Source organism: Chelonoidis abingdonii, chromosome 14 (genome assembly GCF_003597395.2).
Source record: "Chelonoidis abingdonii isolate Lonesome George chromosome 14, CheloAbing_2.0, whole genome shotgun sequence".
Lineage (NCBI taxonomy): Eukaryota > Metazoa > Chordata > Testudines > Testudinidae > Chelonoidis > Chelonoidis abingdonii.
Window position 1 is genome coordinate 4,708,513 of NC_133782.1, and position 23,562 is coordinate 4,732,074.

Sequence of the window (23,562 nt, forward strand, 5' to 3'; positions counted from 1 at the left end):
CCTGACTGCCCCCCCCAGAACCTCCACCCCATCCAACTGCCCCCTGCTCCCTGTGCCCTGACTGCCCCCGGGAACCCCTTGCCCCTTATCCAACCCCCCGCCCCCTTACCACGTTGCTCAGAGCAGCCGAAGCTCGCAGCCCTGCCGTAGCCAGCCCCGCCGCCCACGCTGCCCGGCAGGAGCGGTGGGCCAGAGTGCTGGTGGTGCGGTGAGGTGAGGCTGTGGGGGAGGGGACAGGGGCTGGCATCCCCGGCTGGGAGCTCAGGGGCTGGGCAGGACAGTCCCGCGGGCCAGATGTGGCCCACTTCTGACCTAAACACTGCTAGCTCCAATGGGAGCTTTTAGTAGACACAGATGAACCTTAGCAGGAAACAGCCTCAACCATGCCCTGGAGCCCCATTGCACCTTGCCCACTTCCTTACCTCTGAGTGAGTCTTGAGGATATGGTACTTGACTCCACTTTCTGAGCTAAACTCCTTCTGGCAGAGAAGGCACCGGTACTTCCCAACAGAGTGGTCTCCCTGAAAGGCAGAGAACATCCTCCTGTATTCCAAAGTAGGTTCAAACGTGTGCTGCAGGAGAGAACACAGCCTCCCTCTCTCCTCACTACCCAGAAGCCTCTTGGAAATCTCTAGGGATTGTCTGCAGAAAATGGCCTGTTGCTTGGGCCCATGATGATGGGTCCAGGGCCACTTGAAGGCCATAAATGCCCCCTCAACATCCAGAGCTCAAAGACTTTGTCTTCAAGGTAAATGACTAGATGTATTCCTAAAATACTGCATCCATGGTTATGTGGACACGCCAGTGCCCCTGAAGCTGTAGGCCACGAATTTACCATGTAATCCGGTCCCTTATCTGTTACAGTGAGGGGGCTCCTTCTCCTCAGAAGGATCCAAAAGGAAGAGAAGCTTCCTTTGATACAAATGGAGGACAAATTTTGGGCGTGTGTGTAGATGCATGCACAGTCGCATATCTGACTTGTGTGGGCAATTACTGCAACCATGGTAAAGCTGCAAACATTACCATGCTCAGTTAGACACCTGTGCATGCAATTACCCACACAACATGTGCAAAGCAGGTGCTCAGATGCAAACATGTACCTGAAAACCTGGGCCTACTCCCTAGAACACCCATGAAAAACATCAGGGAACATGATGCACAAGACTTATTCCCTGGGGAAGCAAAGGAGCGTGAGGAGCTTCCACACACAAACAGAGAGGCATGTTTTCCTCCACAACGGTGTGGATTTTAATTGCCTGAAAGCCAGGAAATTCAAAGCTGCCGTTCCCATGGAAACTGTAATTGTACCTGTGTATCAACACATAAAAGTAACCCCTCCTACAATAATACAAAACACCACATATGCACCCCAAGGAGAATGAATGATGGTTTCTGTGGAAGTGAAAATGGGAATTTCCTGGTGTTTGTGCATTTAAAATCTGGACTGTAATGTTACATTAACAGACTTTTTTTTCCCCATTTAATATCGCTAGCTACACAATTTCTTTACTGTCAGCAAATTCAGTGATCGTTAAGAACACCTGCTGGGAGTGAAACTTCTAATTTATGATCAATCGGTCTTTCCTAATTTTGCCTTTATACTCTTGAACAGGCCATTAAATTGCTGGATTTTCATTATTAGAGTCCTTGTGAAAATGAATGATTTTTTGAGTCTGCCTCCGTCCGCTGGCACAGAGGGGATAATGCGTTCTTTATTGACCAGGGAATTACATATTAGGCCCTCTGGGCGATGTATGGGCTCTGTGGGAATTTCTTCATAATTGGGTTCATGTTGTAAATTTTATGGCACACAGGTCTTTCATTTTCTAGCTGTGTCTGCATACAGGCAGGCCGGGCCAGCCCATACTCCCACTTCACACATAATCCAGAAATGATCATGCCAAATCACAGATCATTGATCCATACCGACCGCAGTGCAATGATTCTGCGTCAGTTTGACCCTTCTTAATGATCGATAAATATATTCTAAACACTCCACTGGGATTTCATGAAAAATATAATTCAGTCCAGAGCCTTAGGTCCCCTAAGAATTACTGGACGGTGTCTGCCAGACACCCCCGCTACCCACCCCACTGACTAGTAGAGAGGATTATTGTAGGTTTAAATCCTGCCGTCTTTTTTCCAGCAAAACTCCCCCTGAAGTCAATGCTAGAGTAAGAGCTGAGGCCCTGTTCCTCACACTAGTGTTAACTTGTGTGTTATGAGTTCTACAGCAGCCATGGGGCATAATATCCTCCAACAAAGTTCCTCCATTGTATCCTCCAACTCACCTCCAAAGCTGTCCGATGGCTACTAGTCTGTGTGTGGGAGCCACATGTCCCCTACCCTGCCTGTCCCACATTGGACTCCCAAACTACATCTCCACACAGTGGTAGAGGACACCTGCAGACTGCTTGCACGGGAATTCCCCATGCTCTCCCCATGCCACGGGACTGCACTGAGTCTATGTCCTTCCTTGCACAATCTGGAGAGCAGGGGTCGCTCCTGAGTCAGGATGACGTGATTTGATCTGTACTCTGGATGCTAGAGGCAAGCCCTGTAGATTGCTGCTAGCACAGATTACATCAAGGATCGGCAACCTTTGGCACATGGCTCACCAGGGTTTGTTTACCTGCCGCATCCACAGGTTCGGCCAATTGCAGCTCCCACTGGCTGTGGTTCGCCGCTCCAGGCCAATGGGGGCTGCAGAAGCGATGTGAGCCGAGGGATGTGCTGGCAGCCGCTTCCTGCAGCCCCCATTGTTCTGGAGCAGTGAACCGCGGCCAGTGGGAGTCACGATCGGCCGAACCTGCGGATGCGGCAGGTAAACAAACCAGCCCGGCCCGCCAGGGTGCTTATTCTGGCGAGCCGCCTGCCAAAGGTTGCCGATCCCTGCTCTACATGTTGCAGAATAAGGTACATGAATTTGTGCATTTAGAAAATACATGGGCGGTTGTTCGGCTGATTTGTGAGTGCAGTTACCACAGCTGTGCACTCAAGTGACCAGTTAGGGATGTAAGGGATCATTTGTGCATTTGTCCCCTGTGCACCACCATGGTAATTCCATCTACAATTAAGGGTGCAGCTGCCTGCATATTTTTTGCAAATGCAGGCCTGCATGGTCTGGAGTCTCTTGGCTTTGCTGTGAAGGGGCCTCTTGTTCTGGCAAGCAGGTTAATTTTGCAATCCATCAAAACAACAGGTACAATCTCCTCCATTTTGTGAAAACTCTGCTTTTTGTGCAGGATTTCTGCATATGATTTTCTAAATTCTCTCATTAGTGTTCTAGTTAAAGGTAGTGGGGAGAGGGCTGTGAACATTTTCAATAATCCGCAGGTAGGGTGACCAGACAGCAAATGTGAAAAATTGGAACAGGGGCTAATAGGAGCCCATGTAAGACCCCAAAATTGGGACTCTCCCTATAAAATAGGGACATCTGGTCACCCTATCAGCAGGTATGAATTTGGCCCATAGGAAATGAAGAGTTGCCTTCTGGAATCTACTACATTCAATGTGATTTAGAGCTGGAAGGATTTCAGGAGATAAAAGTTTGACAAGTTCTTTCTTGGTTCCAATTCAATGGGTCTGCAGTGAGTCGCCCTCTCCTGCGGTGGGCCAGCGTTCCTGGAGTTAATTTAAACTGGAAGCACTACTGCTGTATCTATCAGGTGTAACAGCCCTCACACTCCACTACAGTGGAGGTCACGGACTTACCTAGATAGATAATGTGACTATGTGGCCATTTCCTTGCCCTTGGTTGGACACTTTATGTGACACATGGTATTTCTATAGGCTGGGATTTCTGAAGTGGATTAGTGGAGTTAGGTGCCCAAGTCAATAGACATTAGGTGTCTAATTCCCTTAGCACCTTCCTCTTTGGCACTGAATGACGGGTTATTTTGTACTTACTGTACTGTGTGTTAAGCATCAGAACCCAGCTAGACGGTTAGGATGAGAATCACTCTGTCTAAGGAGGAGCCTAAGCAAGGATGCCAGAGGCACTTAAGCCCCGTGCTTGACAAGCTAGACAGCATGTTAAGGTGTGTCTCTCTACTCCTTGCTGACCATGAGGTGGGGTCCATACCTGCCTGAATAAGGGGGCATGGCGGACAGCAGTGAGCGTACGCTGTATTAGGATCGATACACAGCAGGGTTTCCCATCTCCATAGGCATGTGGCAGGGCTGTGTTCTGTCACCACGGCTGTCTGGCATCGCCACTGTCTGATGGATAAGCTTGTGATGGCAGCTGTCACTGAACTGAACCCTGTTCTGCTTTGAGATCTTCAATACGCCAACGACATTGTCTTGTTGGCTCAGTTTGGTGAATCGCTGCAGCTGAGGGCCGGTCTAATTGGGCATGAAGCAACACACGCTGGTGTGGTGATTAAGCCAGAGAAGTGCCAGGCCACTCCCATCAAGCAGCGTCCAGTTCCAGACTGCAACCCGCTCAGTATTAACCTGTGCGGACGGTGTATCGAGCTGGTGGCAGCTGTCAAACACTTGAGCAGCCTCGAAGGCGGTGCTGGAAGATGCTCAAAAGATGCGTCTGTGCTTCCAGCACCAGCTGCTGCCGGGTTTCAGGTCCTTTGGCAGCCTCCGCGGGGGCGTTGTGACATCCCGTTTGCCACCCAGTCGCCACTCTACAGAACACAGTGACAACAGCTCAGGTGCAGCGAAGTGAAACGTGGGTGCGGAGGGAAGCTTAAGAACACCAGATGGATGTTTTCAGTTCTCGTCCACTTTGTCAGCTGCTTCATATCAAGTGGCAGGACAAGATCAGAAAGGCGAACTCAGCAACTGCCTCCATCAGCACTGGCTTGGTTTTGGCAGCTCGCCTGGTATGGGCGTATTATTAACATGGAAAACCAACCCATTCCAAGGCGCACGCACCAAGGGATGCTGCTACGCCACCAGTGATCACATGGGCGTCCAAAGTTTTGAGGGCATGACAAGATTGCCAGTGATGGACACAAACTGAATATACAACCCGACCGCCTTAAGTCCCTTGCCAGAGATTGAGCTGGGTGGCGCTCAATCTCCAAGGAGGCCATGCCCCTTTGGGACGTGCCATGATGATGATGACGTAGTATCCAGCTCACAGATGGCAGGTGACAATACAGGAATTTGTATTCCCTCTGCACTGATCTTGTACCAGGACCGTGGGCCTGTCTGGGGTTCAGGGAGTGCCTGGCCTCCAGCTGGACCACTGCACAGGATGACTTTCACCCAGCTGGCTCTACCTGGCAACCAAGGCCTCTGATTTCAGTCAGCATGAGGCAGGCACACCTCCCCTCACCCCTAGAGGTGGCTTGAGGGCCTTGGAAAGTTTCCATTTGCACAGCCTGCGTGGGAGCTGAGCAGAGTGTTCGGGTTCCCAGTGGCATCAACCTTTCCCAAGGACCTAATGCAATAAATAGTTTTTTAAAAACCCTCTGAAATACTTTCTGTCTGTGGCATCTGGCCCATTTCCCCCTGAGTGGGAGAAGAATGAGAGAGAAGACCACCCACCCTGAACAGTGATGGTGGCAGAATGGCAGAAAGCCTAGACCCATTTTCAGACAAATTTACCTTGTTGCAGTTAGTCAGGTGGGCTTTCAGGCCAGAAACGCTGGAGTAGATGGCTTCACAGCTCTGCAGAAAGAAACAAAGAGGCAGAGAGGTCTAGCAACTTGCTTCCTGTCTTTCTATATTTCATGGACTGCAGCCCACCGTATCCAGGAGGCTGTCTTTGATTGCCAGCCCTGGATAATCAGCATGAGGTTAATTTTCTGTGTGATGCACAGGGATCGAGCCACACGTTTCCTATTAGTGCTAATGGGAGTCATGTGGGTACGTTCCTCTGCACCAGGGCTGAAAAATGTATCCCTAAATGTCTCTGTGAAAAATGTACATTTTTGAGCGGTTAGGAGGCCCTGCTGAGCTCCCAGCTTCTTAAAGCCTCAGTAGAAGATCCAGGCAGAGAGGCTAATTACCCAGGCAGTAGCATAACAAGTTTCTGAGCAGCGTCTTTTCAAAGTGCACGTATATGACATTAATTAGCTAACATGTCTCACCCTGCTAACATCCTGGTTTTAAAATTCCCATTAGCAAGGCTTCGTTTCGAATTATAAATCAATGGCCCAGTGAGATGGGGGCAGTTCACATCCAGAGGAAAGACAGGCAAAGCCTGAGTTTCAGAAGCAGGTAGATGCAGAAGTGCACACCCAAAATGCACGCACCTAATTCACAGGGGAAATTACTGCAGCTGTGCATGCACAATTGGGTATTTTTGCATGCAAACAGCTAATCTTCACTCTTTGCACACTCAGTTACTTGAGTTGCACAATCAGTTACTATAGTCACATCTATCTAATAGAATAAAAATCAGACCCTGACATGCTTTAATAAGGGACAGTTTAGGGAAATGTGGGTCCTATACAAAAAGAGACTCCCTGGATCAAAACCTGCCAGTCTTTATTTAGGCAAAACCCCCCATGACTTCAAAAAGCAGCTCCCATAAACCAGAGCCGGCAGTCTTCACGAAGGTCCCTCTGCGCCGCTGTTTTTGCTCAACAAGCAGAGTTCTCCCTTTAGAACAATGAGCCCCGGATTCCCCGTTCCACTCTCTACCCTCTTGCTGGTAATTATGTCCATCAGTATTATAATGAGGTCCCCAGGAGTGCACAGTGATCGGACATGCTTCAAATAGTCATATGAATGGGCCAAATCCTGAAGTCTTTACTCAGGCCATGCTCCATTAACTTCCCTGGGAGTGTTACCTAAGTACGGACTGAATAAAAATCTGAGCAAGCATCTCAGTGTTCAGTTCAGGGGTTTTCCCATTGAGAATTCCCTCTTTCTACTGAACATTCCAGCCTTGTGTTTTCTTTCGAAAAATCACACCCACACACCCTGTGTACAGAGAACCTCCTTACGTTATTGGGACAGTTGATGTGTCCTTTCTCCTTCACTTCATTTTTCCAGGTTTCCAAGAGCCTCGGATTTAACTTTGGAAGCCCCGGCCGGGTGTAATTTAGCTGTCAAATAATACAACATTATTAGCAGAGCTGCATGCACCAGCCTTCTGGGCCTTTGAATGGGTTCCCCCCCACCCCAAGAGATGAATCAGGGCTGAACAATGAGTTTGGAGGTTTCACCCAAGTCCTTCATAACTTCGTCATCCTCACCATGGAACATACTGAATGCAACCCAGCGTGAGAGCCAGTCTCTGCTCTGGAGTGGCCAGGACTGGGAATGAAAGCGAGGCTGGTTAAGGTATATGACAGAGTAGCGTGGGAGAACTGTCTACACTATAACTGGTGCCAGCGAGTACTATTTGAAGCAGCTGTTTTCCAAAGACAGAAACATAGCTGTCCTGGAGTCTGGGCTCCCACTGACTTCAGTGGGGGCAGTACTGGGCCCAACATTTCCATTATTTTGTGCTAAAGATGCCCCTACAGCATTGCTGCACTTCCTAACCAATTAACAAACAACACTCTATTGCTGGCAGAGGGGGTGATGTCTAACTTTCAACAGCCTATATGGCTTCCATCCACTGATTAACAGGACTATTCCATTAAACAATGAAAGACTCTGTTCTCTTTTTTGGCTTGGCCTCTCATTCCAAGTTCCCGCATTCCAAGTGGCCTCTTATTCTCATTTTAATTACAGCTTTGTTAGTAACTTTGGGGCTTAGTGTAAGGGACCAGACCTTCAAATGAACCTCACAGTGGACTCCATTTCTGCATGCGCAGCACTGGACACACGAATCATGTCCATGGACAATTTCTGTGCTGTACTCTTGCATGTGCATCTGTTGGCTTAAGTTTTCAGGAAAATGTATGTGCAACTACATGCTTGCTTTGCAGGCTGTGTTGTGGTAATTGCATGCATAAATGGTCATTTACATAGTCTAACTAACTGGCTAGCTGCAGATGCAGCTACTGCTGTTGCATTTGTGCATGCATTTTTGTGTGTGGAACTGCAGACACTTTTCTGAAAATTTAGATTGATGGATTTTGTATGTGTGAATTTTACCAACTGTGCTCATAAGTGATAATGCATAAATTAACTGCGCTTGCATAAGAACCGGATTTGTTTGGAGAGGGTTCCCCAAAGGAATTCAAGTGGATGCCAGTGTCCCACCAAGTTCAGATGACTTTAATCGCCCAGAGGTCTGTCCTCAAACACAGGCCTTTCATTGCCAATCAAATGTCACTGAAAAATGAAAGAGCCACATCTCAGAACAGACCATTGAACAACCTTCATGCGCTCAACTCTGTCCAGGAGAAATGGGGTGCCATAACTGGAGGCTAGATGGAGCCAACAGATTCCTGACAGGAGTCCTTGCTTGGAGCTGTGTGGGCATGTCATACTTGAGTGGGGAGGAGCACACAAAGCATTGTCCACTGTCCCTGAAACCCACAGCTGGGCAGCAAAGGTCCCATGCCCTTTAACTAAAACTTAAAAAAAAAAAAATCAATAGATAACACAAATGAACACTAATAGCAACTGGATACGGAGCCAGCAGCTGCCCGACCCCGCAGCCTCACAAGGGACGCTGAGATTCCAACATCTCTAGTCACTCCAGCTTCCCAGCTCCAGAGAGAAATCAGTGTCACAATAACTTGCAAAGATCATGTTTCCCCAGAGCACTGCAGTTCCAGAGATGTCAGCATCATCTTTATGTCTCTATTAAGAAGGAGCCTCAGGCATGGAATATTTTATTTTTTCCATTTATTTTCTCAAATGGCCTGTAAATAAAAATCTTCATGGCCAAATCATTAAACAGCTACAACTGTATTTGGCTAGGGCCCAATCATCACTTCAGGAGAATAGCTGGGGGTGGGGGGATAGAGTGGGGTGGGAAGGCTTTTTGACTGACAGTTGTATTTAATTAGCTTTCATATTTCAATCCTCTCCCTCTAGACAGCTCCCCTTCCCTAAAATACACCATAACAAATCAAAACCACACTTGCTGCCCAAGCCAGCAAACTGCAAATCAGGCAGGCTTTATGAGACAGAGAGGTTCTTAGCACAAGACACTGTTCTCTGATCACATGCTGTCTCTGTAGAGCAAAAACTCGGGGAGGAAGGGGAGATACAGTTACCAGGCAATTCGCCTTTGCAGATGTAGGTTCAAAGCTAGTTGGGTTACAGGTGTAATGAGTTTGGGAGTCTCAGCGCCCAGATCCTTAATTAATTAGCTTTTGTGCAAAGCACAGAACCCTGTTTTTTGAGATGGGCTGGAACCAGCATCTTGCATCCTAAACTCATTCCTGCCCCCACCTGGGGTTTGTTGGAAAATCCAAACCCAGATTTGAATTTTGCTCCCTTGCTTTAAAATAGACCAAGACAAATGTCCATATCTAACCCGGCCTGATTTTGGAGGTGTTGGAAATCTAGATCCCAGTGTGGATTTCACAGCCTGAGCCCAGGTCTAAACTTGTCATAGTTCTTCATTCAGCCAAAGGCCAGAACTGGAACTCGGTGGCTGCCTATTGGTGGATGCACTGAGGTGTGTTTCCTCCTTTAGGCTAGCAGCTTTGCTAGCACATTTCAGCCTCGATCGATGCGAAAACATCACCCCTCAGTCCTCCAAAGAGATTGCCAATGGGACAGTGGTGTGGATAGATGCTCACAAGAGGCTAAGGCAAGACCAACCAATTCATTGCACATGTGATCTCAGCTTGGATTTGAGCCTCCGCTTCCAGGGCTTATTCACTGAAAGCTAGGCCTAGAGTTGCCAACCCTCCAGGATTGGCTAGAAGTCTCCAGGAATTCAAGATTATGCTTTAATTAACGATTATGTGATGGGATGAAACCTCCAGAAATATGTCCAACCAAAATGGGCACCCCTTGGTAGGCCACCCACCCCGTCCTGAAAGCCACAATCTTTATAGTAACTAATTAATCAAGACATTGATGCAGCCACAGAACGCTCACCAGAACAGGCCATAGCACTCAGCCATTAATTTGCAGGCGCATCTAGCAAAACCACAAAATCAAATCACAGTTTATCTCCCAAAAGACCACAGCAGAGACTGGAGAAGAACAGGCGTAGGACAACAGAGTCCCTGCCTGAGATAAGGCACATTAAATCTAGGACAGGGGAGTCGCTCTGGGCTTGCTGCACAGAGAACTGCTTCTCCAGATAAGACTGGTCCACAGAGGGAGGGCACCAAACCATGAAACAGATCTTCTGTCACCTTGCCTCTTCGAAGTTTGTTCCTTGAGTTCCAGAGAGACAGCACTGCATAATTTCTTTCCTTCAAAGCACTGAGATATGGGCACACATCACTCCAGAGCCTGGAGCGGGTGTGAACCAAATCTGATATCTGAGTGATGCCCCGTCCTGGATATGTTAGATTCACTACGCCCCAGTAATGCCAGAGGAGGTTCATGGAGAAATTTGCACAGTGTCTTCCTGGGCCTTTCCCAGAACGTGCCCTTCAAAGCATGACATATCCAGCAGCCACCTAGTGTGGAACACGTCACACATTTCCGTTTAACCAGAGTCATATAAAGGTTATGGGCAAGAAAACAAGGCTCTAATCGATATTTAGAAACGTGGATTTGCTTAGCGCAGAAAGAAACATTGCTGAAGTGCAATAATTTTGGAGGAATTGTTTTTCTCTAGTGCCCTACAGCCTGGGTTACGAGGAGCTTGTTAAGTTGTCTCAGAGTCATTATAACAAGCCCCATCTGCAGGATCTGAATTTAGGTTCTCAGCTCTCTAGCAGCCCACTACTACTTAAGCTACAGGAGAACTTCAATCAGCTGTTGTTGTAGAAGTTTGTCATCTTCTGTGGGGGGCCATCAATAGACGGGAATGTAACACACACTGAGCAAGCAGTAGACTTGGGTTATGAATGTAAAAGGGGGTACATCCATTTAAGAAACTTTCCACTTGGGCTCGAAGCGAACAAATTGTCAGCTGGGGGAATTGACAGAACTGAATTGTTCCTCTAAGGCAGAGGCAGGCAGCCTATGGCACGCACGCCAAAGGCGGCACGCGAGCTGATTTTCAGTGGCACTCACACTGCCCGGGTCTTGGCCACCGGTCCAGGGGGCTCTGAATTTTAATTTAATTTTAAATGAAGCTTCTTAAACATTTTAAAAACCTTATTTACTTTACATACAACAATAGTTTAGTTATATATTATAGACTTATAGAAAGAGACCTTCTAAAAACATTAAAATGTATGACTAGCACGCGAAACCTTAAATTAGAGTGAATAAATGAAGACTTGGCACACCACTTCTGAAAGGTCGCCGACCCCTGCTCTAAAGGATAAAAAGGTTGCAGTGAGTTATTTTGCAATTGTGACATACCAAACTACTCCCAGGATCTAAACTTTGTTCTCAGGACTATCAAAGGTGCCCTGAAAGGGGGAGAGATGGGAGACGTTGCCTTTTTCATGAGCATTTTCCCTCCAAATGCTGTGGAAGTGGTGGCTAATAGATTGGGAATTCTGAGGGGCCAGGGACCCAGGGGGGCTCTTTCTAAAGTAGATGGCAAGTATCTGGCTCTGGCCTTTACAACAGGGCATAAGGCCTTAGGCACCCAAAATTGGGGAGCACCTAATTCCCTTATAACACTTGAAAATGGCAGCCTTGTCTACACTAGGGAGGATTTACTGGTGTAGCTTCACCGCAGCCCTTCCCCAGTGGAGATGCAGTTTACCCCCAGTACAGCTCAGACCACTTCCCCAAACAAAATAAGCTACACGAGCAAAAGGACTTTTTTTTTCGCTGGTATGACTGTGCCTACCCTAGGGCTTTTGGCAGCACAGCTATGTCAGTTAGGAGATGGATTTCTTCAGCCTCCTGGCTGACAAGTTTAGGCCAGGGCTGAGTGAAGCAAGCCAGTTTGGTGGGGAAAAGGGAAATTCCGGAAAGGAAAAAAAAAAAAAAAAAGCAATGCAGAGCCTAGCAGTGTATTTTAAAGTCAGCAAAACTCCTATCGGCAGCCCAGCGAAGACCCTCCTGCCTCTTCTGTGGCTGTTTATTTTGCCAGTGAATAGGGCGTATAATGAATTTACTTTTTGAAAAGATGAGTTGTCAAGGCAACGAGGCCCTATTTGCAACACACTCAAGGCTTTCTGAGAAAAAAATTCATCTTTGTGATATCGACCCTACCTAAAAGTCAAGGAGCGATTTGCCCATGACAACCCCCTGGATATGTCAGTTTGCAGTCAGATTTCTTGAGATCAAGGACCCTTCTCTGGAGCCCAGAATCTGGATTAAGGCCCTTTAATCATATTTTTTAGACAAAGTATTAACTAGAAATGACTTTCCCACAAGAGGCTGACATCAGTGTTTTGGCTAAGAACATGGGAGAAGATGTTACGCCTCTTTATGGGGAGGACTCAGCGTTCACGCATTCCTGGGAATGACCTTTCTTTTAGAAATCATAGCACTCAGGGACTGAAATTCAGAGCAATCGGGAAAGGATTTCACAGAGCTGCAGCCTGGTAAAAGGCCCAGGGCCCTGTATATAAAGTAAAACACGCTCCCCAACCCCAAAATACAAAACAAAAAACCACCAAAGAAGGAGCGGGACTCTGGCAGGAGATATCGTGGAGAGGGCCCAATGCAACAGCTTTAGAATTCAAATCCAGATCTGAATTGCACAGCTGGCCCCCAGACTCAGTGATGAACCCCCTCAAGGCTCCTGATCCCCAAACTCTGGGAAAGCCTCAATCCAAACCTGGGCTAGCAATTCCTGGACCTGGGTCTCGCTGCTGTGCCAACATGTCCATATTGCACTACGTAGACCATCCGACTGGGGTCTGTGGCTTGACCTCTTTCCACACTGCAAAATGACAGGGCTTGGACTCGAGTCACAGCAGGACTTGGGCTCTGACCCACCGCCCTGGCAGAGTCCTAGCACCTGGATCCTGAGTACTTGCTGATCTGAGCCAGACTGACGTGTGTGTGGATGGAAGAGGGGCTTGGGCTCAAATCTGAGTCAGAGCCCGGGCTTCATGTGCTATGTAGACACACCCTGAATCGCCAGCTCCCTCCAGTCCCGCTCCCTCCCACCAGCTCCCTCCAGTCCCGCTCCCTCCCACCAGCCCCCTCCAGTCCCGCTCCCTCTCAGTCAAGCTCCCTTCAGTTCCACTCCCTCTCAGCCAAGCGCGGAGACGTGTCCTGCCTTGGATGGAAGCTGGTGAGGGTGAGATGAGGGTCAGCGAATGTGCACCTGTCTGCACCCAGATGCCCACACACCAGCACTATTATTTTATTAAATAAGGGATAAATGATCCATCCCAGCTGTTAGACCGGTTCCTTGGCATGTAGAGGTGTGTGGCACCCCAGTGTCTCCACTCACACCTAGTGCAATGGCAGGAAAAATCAGGAGTTCTTACTCGCTTAGTTTCAGGTACCAGGTCCTCCTTCATCCTTCGTTTGGTCCAGTCCTTGGCCAGTTCGTCCTCAGCTATCTCCTGCAGGTGGAAGACTGCTACTTGGGCTGATGTGCGCCGGATTCTACCACTAGGAGTCCTCTCAAAATCTTCTACTGGGCTGGCCTCTGGCTTCACCTCTGGCTCTTTGGGAGGCTGAAATACGGAAAGGATTAGGAAAGAGAATGGCTAGCAGCTGTGAGAGGGAAGACCTATGACAAAAGGAAAGTCTTCTTATCACTGGTGCAGGGAAGTTCAGCTCTTGCCTTTGGAAGCTTTCAGGGCCTGTGTATTTGTACGCCAGCTTTTGCACACCCCACTGATTGCACTGCATGTTGCAAAGAAACTGTCACACACAGGTAAGTTTTGGGCTTGCAAAACGCTAAGGGCACTTTCCCAGGCCTTCTCCGCAAACATGCAAAATTAGAGGCTGGAGGCTGCAAATCTGGCCCTCTAACTGGAGTGAAGCTTCCTTCTGAACAGAGCTAGAAGTCTAACTTCTTGAGTGAGATGGTATTTTAACCCTAGCTGTGTTCCCACATATAGTAAAGCCTCAGTCTGAACAAGTTACAGCAGTGAGTGACTGTCCCATCAGTAGAGTTCAACAAAATATATGAAACACTGACTTAGGCCACGTCTACACTACGGGATAAAATCGAATTTGCTAAAATCGGTTTTATAAAACTGATATTATAAATTCGATTTCATGAGGCCACACTAGGCACAGTAATTCGGCGTTGTGCGTCCATGCTCCGAGGCTAACGTCGATTTCTGAAGTTGCATTGTGGGTAGCTCTTCCGCAGCTATCTCATATTCCCCGCAGTCCCCCCGCCCTTGGAATTCTGGGTTGAATCTTAATTGTCGCGGGGGGTTCTGGGTAAATGTCGTCATCATCCTCCTCGGAAACACATCAGCTGCAATCTTTCGCGCCGTTTTTTCCCTGGGATTGCCCTGGCAGATGCCATAGCACGGCAACCATGGAGCCCGTTCAGCTTTTTTTTTTTCCGGCCCGTATGAATACTGGATGCCGTGGAGAGAGAGGCGATACTCCAGCGCTACACAGCAGCATTCACTTGCTTTTGCAATGATAGCAGAGACGGTTACGTCGTCTTCTGTACTGTCTACTGCCGGAGTAAACTGGCAATGAGATGAGGTTATCTCTCCCTCTCTGTACTGTCCGCTGCTATCATGAGTGCCCCTGCTGAAAATTTTTCGAAACAAATTGGGATTGACTCACTTGGGACTGAGTCAATCCCTCCTTATGGTTCTAAAAAGAGAGTCAGTCCTGCCTAGAATAAGAGGCAAGTGTATTAGAGGACCAGTGTATCAGAGCACAGCTGTCCGTGTCAGTATTCCAGGGGTGCCCCTTCAACAACCGCACCCATTGCTTCCCCCCTCCCCCAACCTTCCTGGGCTAAACCGTGGCAGTGTCCCCCTCCCCCATTTGGTCATGAAGTTATAAAGAATGCAGGAAAAAGAAACAGAGACTTGGAGGCAGCCTCCTGGGGCTATGACAGTCCAGGCAGTACAGAATCTTTCTTCTTTACACAGGAAAGGAGGGGGCTGATGAAGTTCAGCCCCCAGTTGCTATGATGAAGACGGTTACCAGCCCGTTCTGGACCACTACGGGTAACTGGGTTCAGTCATTCCCCACTTTTACTCAGGCGCCCCCAGCCAGCCTCACCTGGGCAGCCAGGAGCATCACGGGCTGATGGCGCGACGGATATCAGTCATTCTATGTACCGTTCTACACGGGAGGGGGAGAGAGCGATACTGCTCTCACTGCTGCAGCATCGCGTGTACCAGCAGCATTCAGTACACATAGGGTGACATTGAAATAGTCAAGGATGTGATTTCTTTCCCTTTCTTTCACGTGGTGGGGGGAAAGAACTGAGGAGCTGTTCCCTGAACACGCAGACACTGTGTTTGAAGCTAGCACAGACATTGGGAGCTCAGCGAAGAATGCAATACTTTCAGAGACTGCTGTGGACTGTGGGATAGTGGAGTCCTCAGTACCCCCCCCCCCATGAGCGTCCATTTGAGTCTCTGCTCCTTGACGCTTGTCAGCAGCGCTGTGTATCTGGAGATTTTTTTTCAAACGCTTTGGCTTTGTTGTTCTGTAACGAGCTCTGATACAAGATTTGTCTCCCCATACAGCGATCAGATCTAGTATCTCCCGTCGGTCCATGCTGGAGCTCTTTTTGGATTTGAGACTGCATCGCCACCGTGCTGATCAGAGCTCCACGCTGGGCAAGCAGGAAATGTAATTCTAAAGTTCGCGGGGCTTTTTCCTGTTTTACGCTGCCGTCTGCATCGAGTTCAGACTGCTGTCCAGAGGTGTCAGTGTCTTGCACTCTGGGATACCGCCTGGAGGCCAATACGTCGATTTCCGTCCACTAACTGTAATTCCGAATTGTTAATATCGAATTAGCGCTACTCCTCTCGTCGGGTGTGAGGTACAGAAATCGATTTAAAGAGCCCTTTATATCGATGTAAAGGGCGTTGAAGTGTGGACGGGTACAGCGTTAAATCGATTTAACAGCCATTAAATCGATTTAAACGCGTAGTGTAGAGCAGGCCTTAGTGTACGCCTACACTGGAGCTGCAGGTGTAATTTCTAGCTCACGTGGATCTCATCAAGCCAGCGCACTAAAACTTGCCATGTAGACACACTGGTGTAGGAGGTGGGATCGGCTGGGTGAGTACCATCCCGCCCGGGGCCCTAGCTAGCCCGCGCTGCTGCTACACTGCTACTTTTAGCACATTAGCTTGCTCACCGATAGCACGTATATGTTGAGCTAAGATAGAAGTTACACCTCCAGCTCCAGGATAGATGGACCCTCAGAAGTCAGTTCTACCAGCCTTACTCATACTGAGCAGCAGGCACTCACAAGAATAGCCTCCAGTGGGGACTCTCTTCGGGTTTGTGATGGGGTGGGTTCATGTCCGATCAGAGGATAGTTTCACGTTCAAATTACATGTCTGACTGAACATTTAAATAGGCAGTGAGATGTGTGTACACAACAGCAGAGAACTGAAGCTTCATTTGACTCTTGTTGTTCCACTCTGGAACTTTTCTCATCTGTCTCAAAACTCCAAGATAGTGTTTAAAGAAGTTAGGGACAGTTTGGCCCCATTGTAATGAGAGTTTCCTGCTGCCCTATGAACATAACGTGGGCTTTGGGGGTTTGCTGCACCTACCGCACTATCTGCTTAAGTGAACAGAGAACAAGCTTTAACAATCAGCCTTGCTCTCGAGTCTCACCGAAGAAGCGTGCTCCGACCGCATGTGGTAGTCATGTCCTGCCTTGGATTTATACTTCTTCCTGCAATGTGGGCAGGTGAATATGGGCTTCTCCACTTCAGAGGGCTGCTTCCCACACCGTTTCTGGTGGTACTGGTACCCCATCAGACTGGAAAAGTTGGCTGTGCACCCCTATGGAGATGGGAACAAGAGAGGGTTAGATGGTGCATTCACTGCACATGCATGCAAACAGGCTGAAAGGATCATAGCTCCATCACTCCAACATTTCAAGGAGGAACACATCAGTACCATCTACCATGCTGTTCTGCACCTTCACAGCATGGCCCCTGGACTTCCCCATTAACTCCTGTGGGAGCTGCAAACCACAGGCAGCTGCACCTTCCCCGCAACCTCTCTCTAACTAGTCTGGGAGGTGTCTTATCACGTCCTTCATTTTGCGCAAGGATGTTGTGCCCCAAACCCATTCTGCTTGTTGCCCTGGAAATGGAGCAGACATTCCTCACTTTCTGGGGAATCTCTCCTAGTTTACTTCCCTAAGACTGCAGCTCTGCCAGCTGGCATGCTCCACCTCCCATACGATTCTGTACCATCCACCAAACCCGTCAAAGGCACAATTCTGAGACCTGGGTTCAGGGCAACCTGAGCTCTCCGCTTGTTTAGAGCACGCACAGGTCAAAGGAAAGGCGCCTGCCCAGTGGACACCTTCGTTCCAAAACATCTTCAAAAAATTACATTTAGCCTCAGACATGAAGAAGTAGAGGGAGGAGACCAGTCTGGGCTTGACTTGTGCCCCCTGCAGCACTTCAGCACCCGGTGCGAGGATTCTCAGAATCACGTATGACAGACAGGGTGAAAAGTGTACATCTTGGGGCAGAGAGAACTGCTGCATGTGGGACCAACCTGGCAAACCCTTCATAGCCAATTATTTTGCCCCTTTACCTGTTCCCAACGTTCTTGTTCCCAATGTACACTGTACATGTAATTGCAGCTATTCACTGAAGTTCTTCAGTGAATAATTCTTGCCCCAGAGCTTGCTTGTGAGCAGTTCGTTGGTCGTGAGTATTCAACATTTCCACTGGATGGGTTAGATACGATTGGACATGCTGGCCCACGTGTTATGTCTCTGTTCCCTGACCGGAGGAGATTCAGGGCAGATACTTGAGTTTACCAGTTGGGAATTCCCCTTCTGTGAATATTCCTCAACCTCCCTGTTTCCGTGATCATTCCTGCCAGGAACTGACAGATTGCACACACGCCCGGGGAGAACTGAGCTGCAGCGAATTCATTTTAAAACGCCCACAGACACAGAGACGTCTCTGGCTGCCTCTGTATCTGGGTTCTTTATTCCTTTCATCCTTTTGCAGAACGATAAGTAGGAATTGTTCTTATACCTCGTTGGGGCATTTCAGTTTCCCCATCTGCTTTAGCACTTTCCTCAGCCTTTCACGCTCTTCCTGTTCACCAACTCCAGCAGTTTCCACAGGACCAGGCTGGAAACAAGGAAGTAACAGAAGCGACAGAGTCAGCCATTCACTCATGTCCTCTGTGCCCTGACTGCTGTTGCAAACTTTGCCCTCACAAGAAATTACTCTCTCTGAACTCTTAGAGGAGAGTCTCCGGTTAAAAATCATGGGCTGGATTCTCCATAGTTTCAATGCCCTTGAAACTGCTTGCTTAATTTGCCCATAAGGTTAGCATGTGTTTGCATGCAAACGGCTAATTTGAAAATCCATATGCAACTCAAAAGTGAAAAAATCTGCTTTTACAATAGACCACAGGAGACAGATTCACAACAAAAAGGCAATACGGAATTGGTAAATTCAGGACATACAGAAAATACAGTTATGTCTTGCCCTGGCCTCCCAGAAACACAGGACCAGATTTTTAAGAGCAGCCTCAAAAAGTTTGTGCCTGCCAGCTTTTGTGCGCACAGATAAGTTCCTGTGCAAACCCCACATTTGCATGTCCTAGGTAGACTTGGTTGCATGCCCTGTGGGGGGTTACATGCCCAATTATGTGATTCCTGCAAGTAACTATTCATTTCCCATGGTTTTGCAAGCACAATTTTGGAGGCAGAGTTTAGGCACTTTGAAAATTTGGCTCCACAATTTTGCAATTTTAGTCTTTTCTGGTCATGCTATGACATGCGGAGTCCAGTGGATGTCCGTGCTGTATATGTGGATATACGCTGTGTATTAAGGACTGACAGTGCTCAGTACAGGGAAATCAGGGCATGGTGCAGATCTGGATTGAGGTACACGTTGGGAGCTGCATGTGAGATGGTGGAAGGCCAGTGCTTCCAGCCCTTTGTTTGCATAAGCACCAAATTCACCATTTAAAAAAAAGAATTGTTTCTTCATTCATCTTCTTCACCTGCATCTCCCGGAGACAGAGAGAATGAAAACTGGAGATATCAGTGTGTGCTCTGGGAGCCCTTACCTTGTTGACATGCTCGGCCATGGTGTGATAGTTTAGCCCAGCTTTGGACTTGAATTGCTTTTTGCAGTGTTGACATTTCAAGGCATCCTGCAGCTGAACAGATTAAAGTTCATTTCATTTTTTATTTCCCAATGAGTGCATTCTGCCTCAACCCAACAGGGAACACTTGATGCAGGCCCCACAAGATGACATTTTGAAAGCTACTGAATGATGCTGGACCTGAACCAGAACCTTAAAGCAGAACCCCAGCCCTGGGATCCAGTCTGAGCTGGCAGCTTTATCCTCTCTCTCCAATGCACCAAATGTGGATTTCTAATCCTCATGCCCCAAACTTTGGAGAAGTTTGATTTCAGGCCTGGATTTTCAACCCTCCAGACTTGGATGCACTTGAACCTGGGGTCTCAGTTCAGCTTATTTGAGGGATACAAAACGTAGATCTACTGGTCTCGTAGAAACTGCGCTCTGCAGACACCTGTAATCATGATGAGTCCTGGAATGTGATATACTCCCCTCTGCTACTGAACTGTCCAAAACTGAAGAACTATTTGAAAATGTCACCGAGATTTCATCAGCAGAATAGTTTCATGAGACTCTTACTCTGCCATACGACCCCTGACTCTGCATTACATGTGGCCTGTTAAAAGATGCAATGAAAATGAGCTACTCTGCATTGCAACTGCTATCCCGCTGATGGACAAGCAGAATCTACAAAGCGATTAAGCACATATTGACTTCCACTGAGGTGAATATCAAGATTTATCGACCCCAGAGGCAAATACGCACCACAGTGAACCAAGGGACAGCAAGTCCAGATAGCCACCAAAACGAAAAGTCAATGCATGTCATTCTTCCAGTCATTCACACAGCTGCCATTTAACTGTATAAAGTGTAGGGGGTTACCTCATAGGAAAACACCAGCTCCTAAACCATCTCCCTTCCCGGCTACTGGCATAGTGCCCAGGAGATCTCTGGCTGCCATATCAGGTCCTTGTGGCTAGTGGAAATTGATTCAAGTCAGAGCAGGTCCAATCTACACTGAGGAGCAGGTGGGCCCACAGCTGGCTAGGATCGGGGGAGCAGAAAACTTCTTTTGCACCCCCATCCTGGGCTGAGCTCCTCAGCCACAGCAGAGGATCTGGGTCTATAATTCCATCATGGGAGATTCTCCTGACATCAGAAACCACGAAGAAGAGCCCTAGGTAAGGTCAAAACTTCCAGCAACAGAAGTTAGTCCAATAAAAGATATTGCCCACCCCCTCCACCTCGTCTCTAAAATATCCTGGGACCAACATGGCTCCAACACCACTGCAAACCATAAACCATGGCTAAATCACGCCCAAATTGGCCAGATTCAATTCTTCCAGAAGTGATGGGAGCGCCAGCTATGGGCTATCAGCGAGCACCACAGGATGGTGCCCCTCTGAATGGCCCAGCAGGCAGCAAGAGTCCCAGCTACCTGATCTGCACAGCCACATGCCTGTTTACATGTGGAAAGGCAAGTTTTACTGCTCTCACATGGATTCACACATCAAGCAGGCTGGCCGGTCTCATGGCCCTTTACATTACCCACTGGTCTAGGGAGACCTTCACAAAGCACACTGTAAATGTAACAGAGAATGGATGAAATCTGGATGCCACTGAGAGTTTTGCAATTGACTTCAACAGAGTCAGTGGTCAGAACTGATCCTATGTCATCCTTCTATTAGAATGGACTTCTTCTAACCCACCAGGAGCCTGAGAAAGATGGAATCGGTTTGTCCGATGGATGCTGATGCAGAGGAGAGTCAGCTTTTCACGGTACCATTACTGACCGACACTACTTTGACTGGCTTACTAAACACACCTAGTTGCCCCAAAGTCTGGCCTCAGTAGCATGCATACAATGGGTATCAATGCATACGCAGCAGTGGAGGTGTTACACAGCTGCAACTCCGGGTGTGTCGAGACAATAAGAAAACAGCTTATGCAAAAATGTACTGGCCCAGTTTCTTAAAACTTTTGGGGCATCTTTATGGGTGTAATTACTGCAACTGTGTGTCCAAATTGGGGATTTGCTGGGAAAAAACGATGCAATTATCCAACGTGTGCACTCAAGGGCAGTACCCGCACACACAAATTAGGCACAAACGCTGTGTGTGCAGTCGCATGCCTAAACAGTTTGAAAAGCAGGCACTCATCTTATGCTTTAAACGGATTCTGAGTAAGTTGGTTTTTCAGAGACTGAAGTTTAACAGGCCACATTTTAATACAGAGATGCTCTCTTCCACACCTCCACTTGCATTCATTATCCAGGGAACCACCTCCACCCCTTGACAATGCCTAAGGTCTCCTGTGCCGCAATATCCCACATGGAAAAGTAGGAGTACAGAGGCACTGAGCGCGTGTTTGCCTTATTTTAAATACAATTTAAATCCAGACGGGGTGTTTTGCTGAGAGATGTGCGCGACCACAACCACAAGTTATTGGGCTCAGTGCACGAATGTCCCATAGTGAAACTCCTTGTGTTACGCAGGAGGTCAGATTAGATGATCTCCATGGGCATGTCTGCCATAAAAATCTATTAATTTAGCAGCTGGAAATGAAGGTGGAGAAGCCAGCCTGAAGCGCCTAGTCAGCTGTCTGGAGACAACCAGTAGGTGTCCCACGGCTTGAGGTTTAGCGAGCACCAATATCAGTTAGAGAAGAGTCATTAATTGTTAATTAACAAACAAGAGCAAGGATGGCCCAGTGGTTAGGGCACCCATCTAAGCCTTGAGAGCCCCAGGTTCAATTCCCTGCCCTTCCACAGACTTTGTGTGTGACCACGGGCAAGATCCTGAGCTTTTCTGTTCCTCAGTTCCCCCTCTGAACAGTGAGGACAATAGCATCACCTTATCTCACAGGGGTGTTGTGAAGGTAAATCCATTAAAAACTGATGCGCTCTGAGGTCTGCTGATGAACAGTGCTCCATAAGAGGTAGGTATTTGTTATTATTAATAATTTCATCTTGGGTGTGCAAATCTCTTCCCCACCAGAATAAATTAGCTCAACTTGACCATTGCGAGCACCTACTTTTTGACAGACGTCCATGTGCTTTTTGAGCCCAACAATGGTTTTCCTGGTTATAATGCCACACGTAGGACAGGCAACTTCTCCTTTCTCATTGATCTCCCGCTGCCATTGGTCCTCTGGGTTTGCTAGAGGGCGGGGAAAAAAAGCAAAACAGGTAAAAAGGTTGATGCTAGAAGGACAGCACTTTTTCCAGAGTAAAGCCCTTCCCAGGATTCATGAATAAGCGAATCATCAAGGTTCGAAAGGTTGGAAGCCGCTGAAGTAGTCAAATGCAACAAATCATCCACAGAAGAGCCCCCAAATTGCAGACCACATTTCCAAAATTACAGGGGCAAAAATGCAGTTGGATGCCTAATTTGCATATAAAATTATTGCAATGACCTGGGAAAACAGAGCCATTTGCACAGAGCAGTTTGATTTGCATGCCCATTATTGTGCGCAGTGGGGAAAAACGAATATTTCCAATATCTGGTCTTGTTGGGAAGCTTCTGCACTTTGGTAATTCATGCACCAGGGTGTCCCTGTTTCATGCACGGAGTCAGGCTGCTAGGCCATGTGATTGCAATGGGGATTACAAACCCCATAACGAGCATAGGCAGAAGGGAGAGATCAGGTTGACCACAGCCCAGCACAGCTGCAGACTTGCCGATCATGGAGGCATGCACCCTCAGCTGGGACCAATAAGGAAAACAAGCCCAGCTATAAAGGAAGCAGAACAGAGGAAGATGAGGATGCTGAAAGGACTGGGATAGCTGAGGGGTAACAGCTCCATACCGGTCTGCCTCTAAGAAACTGAGAGAGACACAAAGGAACACTGCAGCCCTGGAGTTTAAGAACTGACTGACTCATTTCAGATTAAGTTGAGATGAACAGAGGGAGACCAGAATCATGTCTCCCCAGATATGGACGGGCAACAGAGCTTGCTTACACACACCAGGTGTGATCATCATCAGATCCTTTTAATGCTCTGACAGGTATGGCTCAGACTTGGTTAAGTAGGTAGTTTATACACAGCACTACCCAGTGGCTGAACAGTACAATACAGTTTAGCATTACATCTCCCCCTTTAAGTTCTACATGCCTACCATTTCCCATAGTTACATTATCATGCTACCTTTGTAGTTCAGTACAGATCAATCTATTGCATGTTGCAGAATCATACTGGTTTTCTGATTACATGACCCAAAAATTTAACAACCTGTTCATCTGGCTGTCCATTAGTTGCAATGACTGGCTGTGGTTGGTTTGGAATCCTAGATTCTTCTTCTTCTTCTGCATCTGTCATTTGCAGTGTTGCTCTGCGCTGTTCTTTCTGAAGAGCAAACTGGAGACGTCAACCGTTTCTGCTGAACTCTTCACTGTCGGTCTTGAATCACATATGATCGAGTTTTTCTCTGAGACAGCTGACGTTGCCCATCC

At 47.8% G+C, this 23,562-nt stretch overlaps 1 protein-coding gene across 4 annotated transcripts in view; it reads right to left on the reverse strand.

The window, feature by feature from the left end:
- ZNF512B (zinc finger protein 512B) overlaps nt 1–23,562 on the reverse strand; it is a 63,989-nt gene that overhangs the window by 7,376 nt on the left and 33,051 nt on the right. For 2 of the 4 annotated variants that reach the window (XM_032766366.2, XM_032766365.2), the window contains exons 9-16: nt 22,144–22,268; nt 19,093–19,185; nt 18,045–18,143; nt 16,654–16,824; nt 13,353–13,544; nt 6,915–7,016; nt 5,569–5,631; nt 423–521 (exon numbers count right to left, since the gene is read on the reverse strand). In XM_032766366.2, coding sequence (XP_032622257.1) covers nt 423–521; nt 5,569–5,631; nt 6,915–7,016; nt 13,353–13,544; nt 16,654–16,824; nt 18,045–18,143; nt 19,093–19,185; nt 22,144–22,268 — 944 coding nt within the window. The remainder of the gene's footprint in view (nt 1–422; nt 522–5,568; nt 5,632–6,914; nt 7,017–13,352; nt 13,545–16,653; nt 16,825–18,044; nt 18,144–19,092; nt 19,186–22,143; nt 22,269–23,562) is intronic. The other 2 variants (XM_032766370.2, XM_032766368.2) reach the window with 1 other exon arrangement.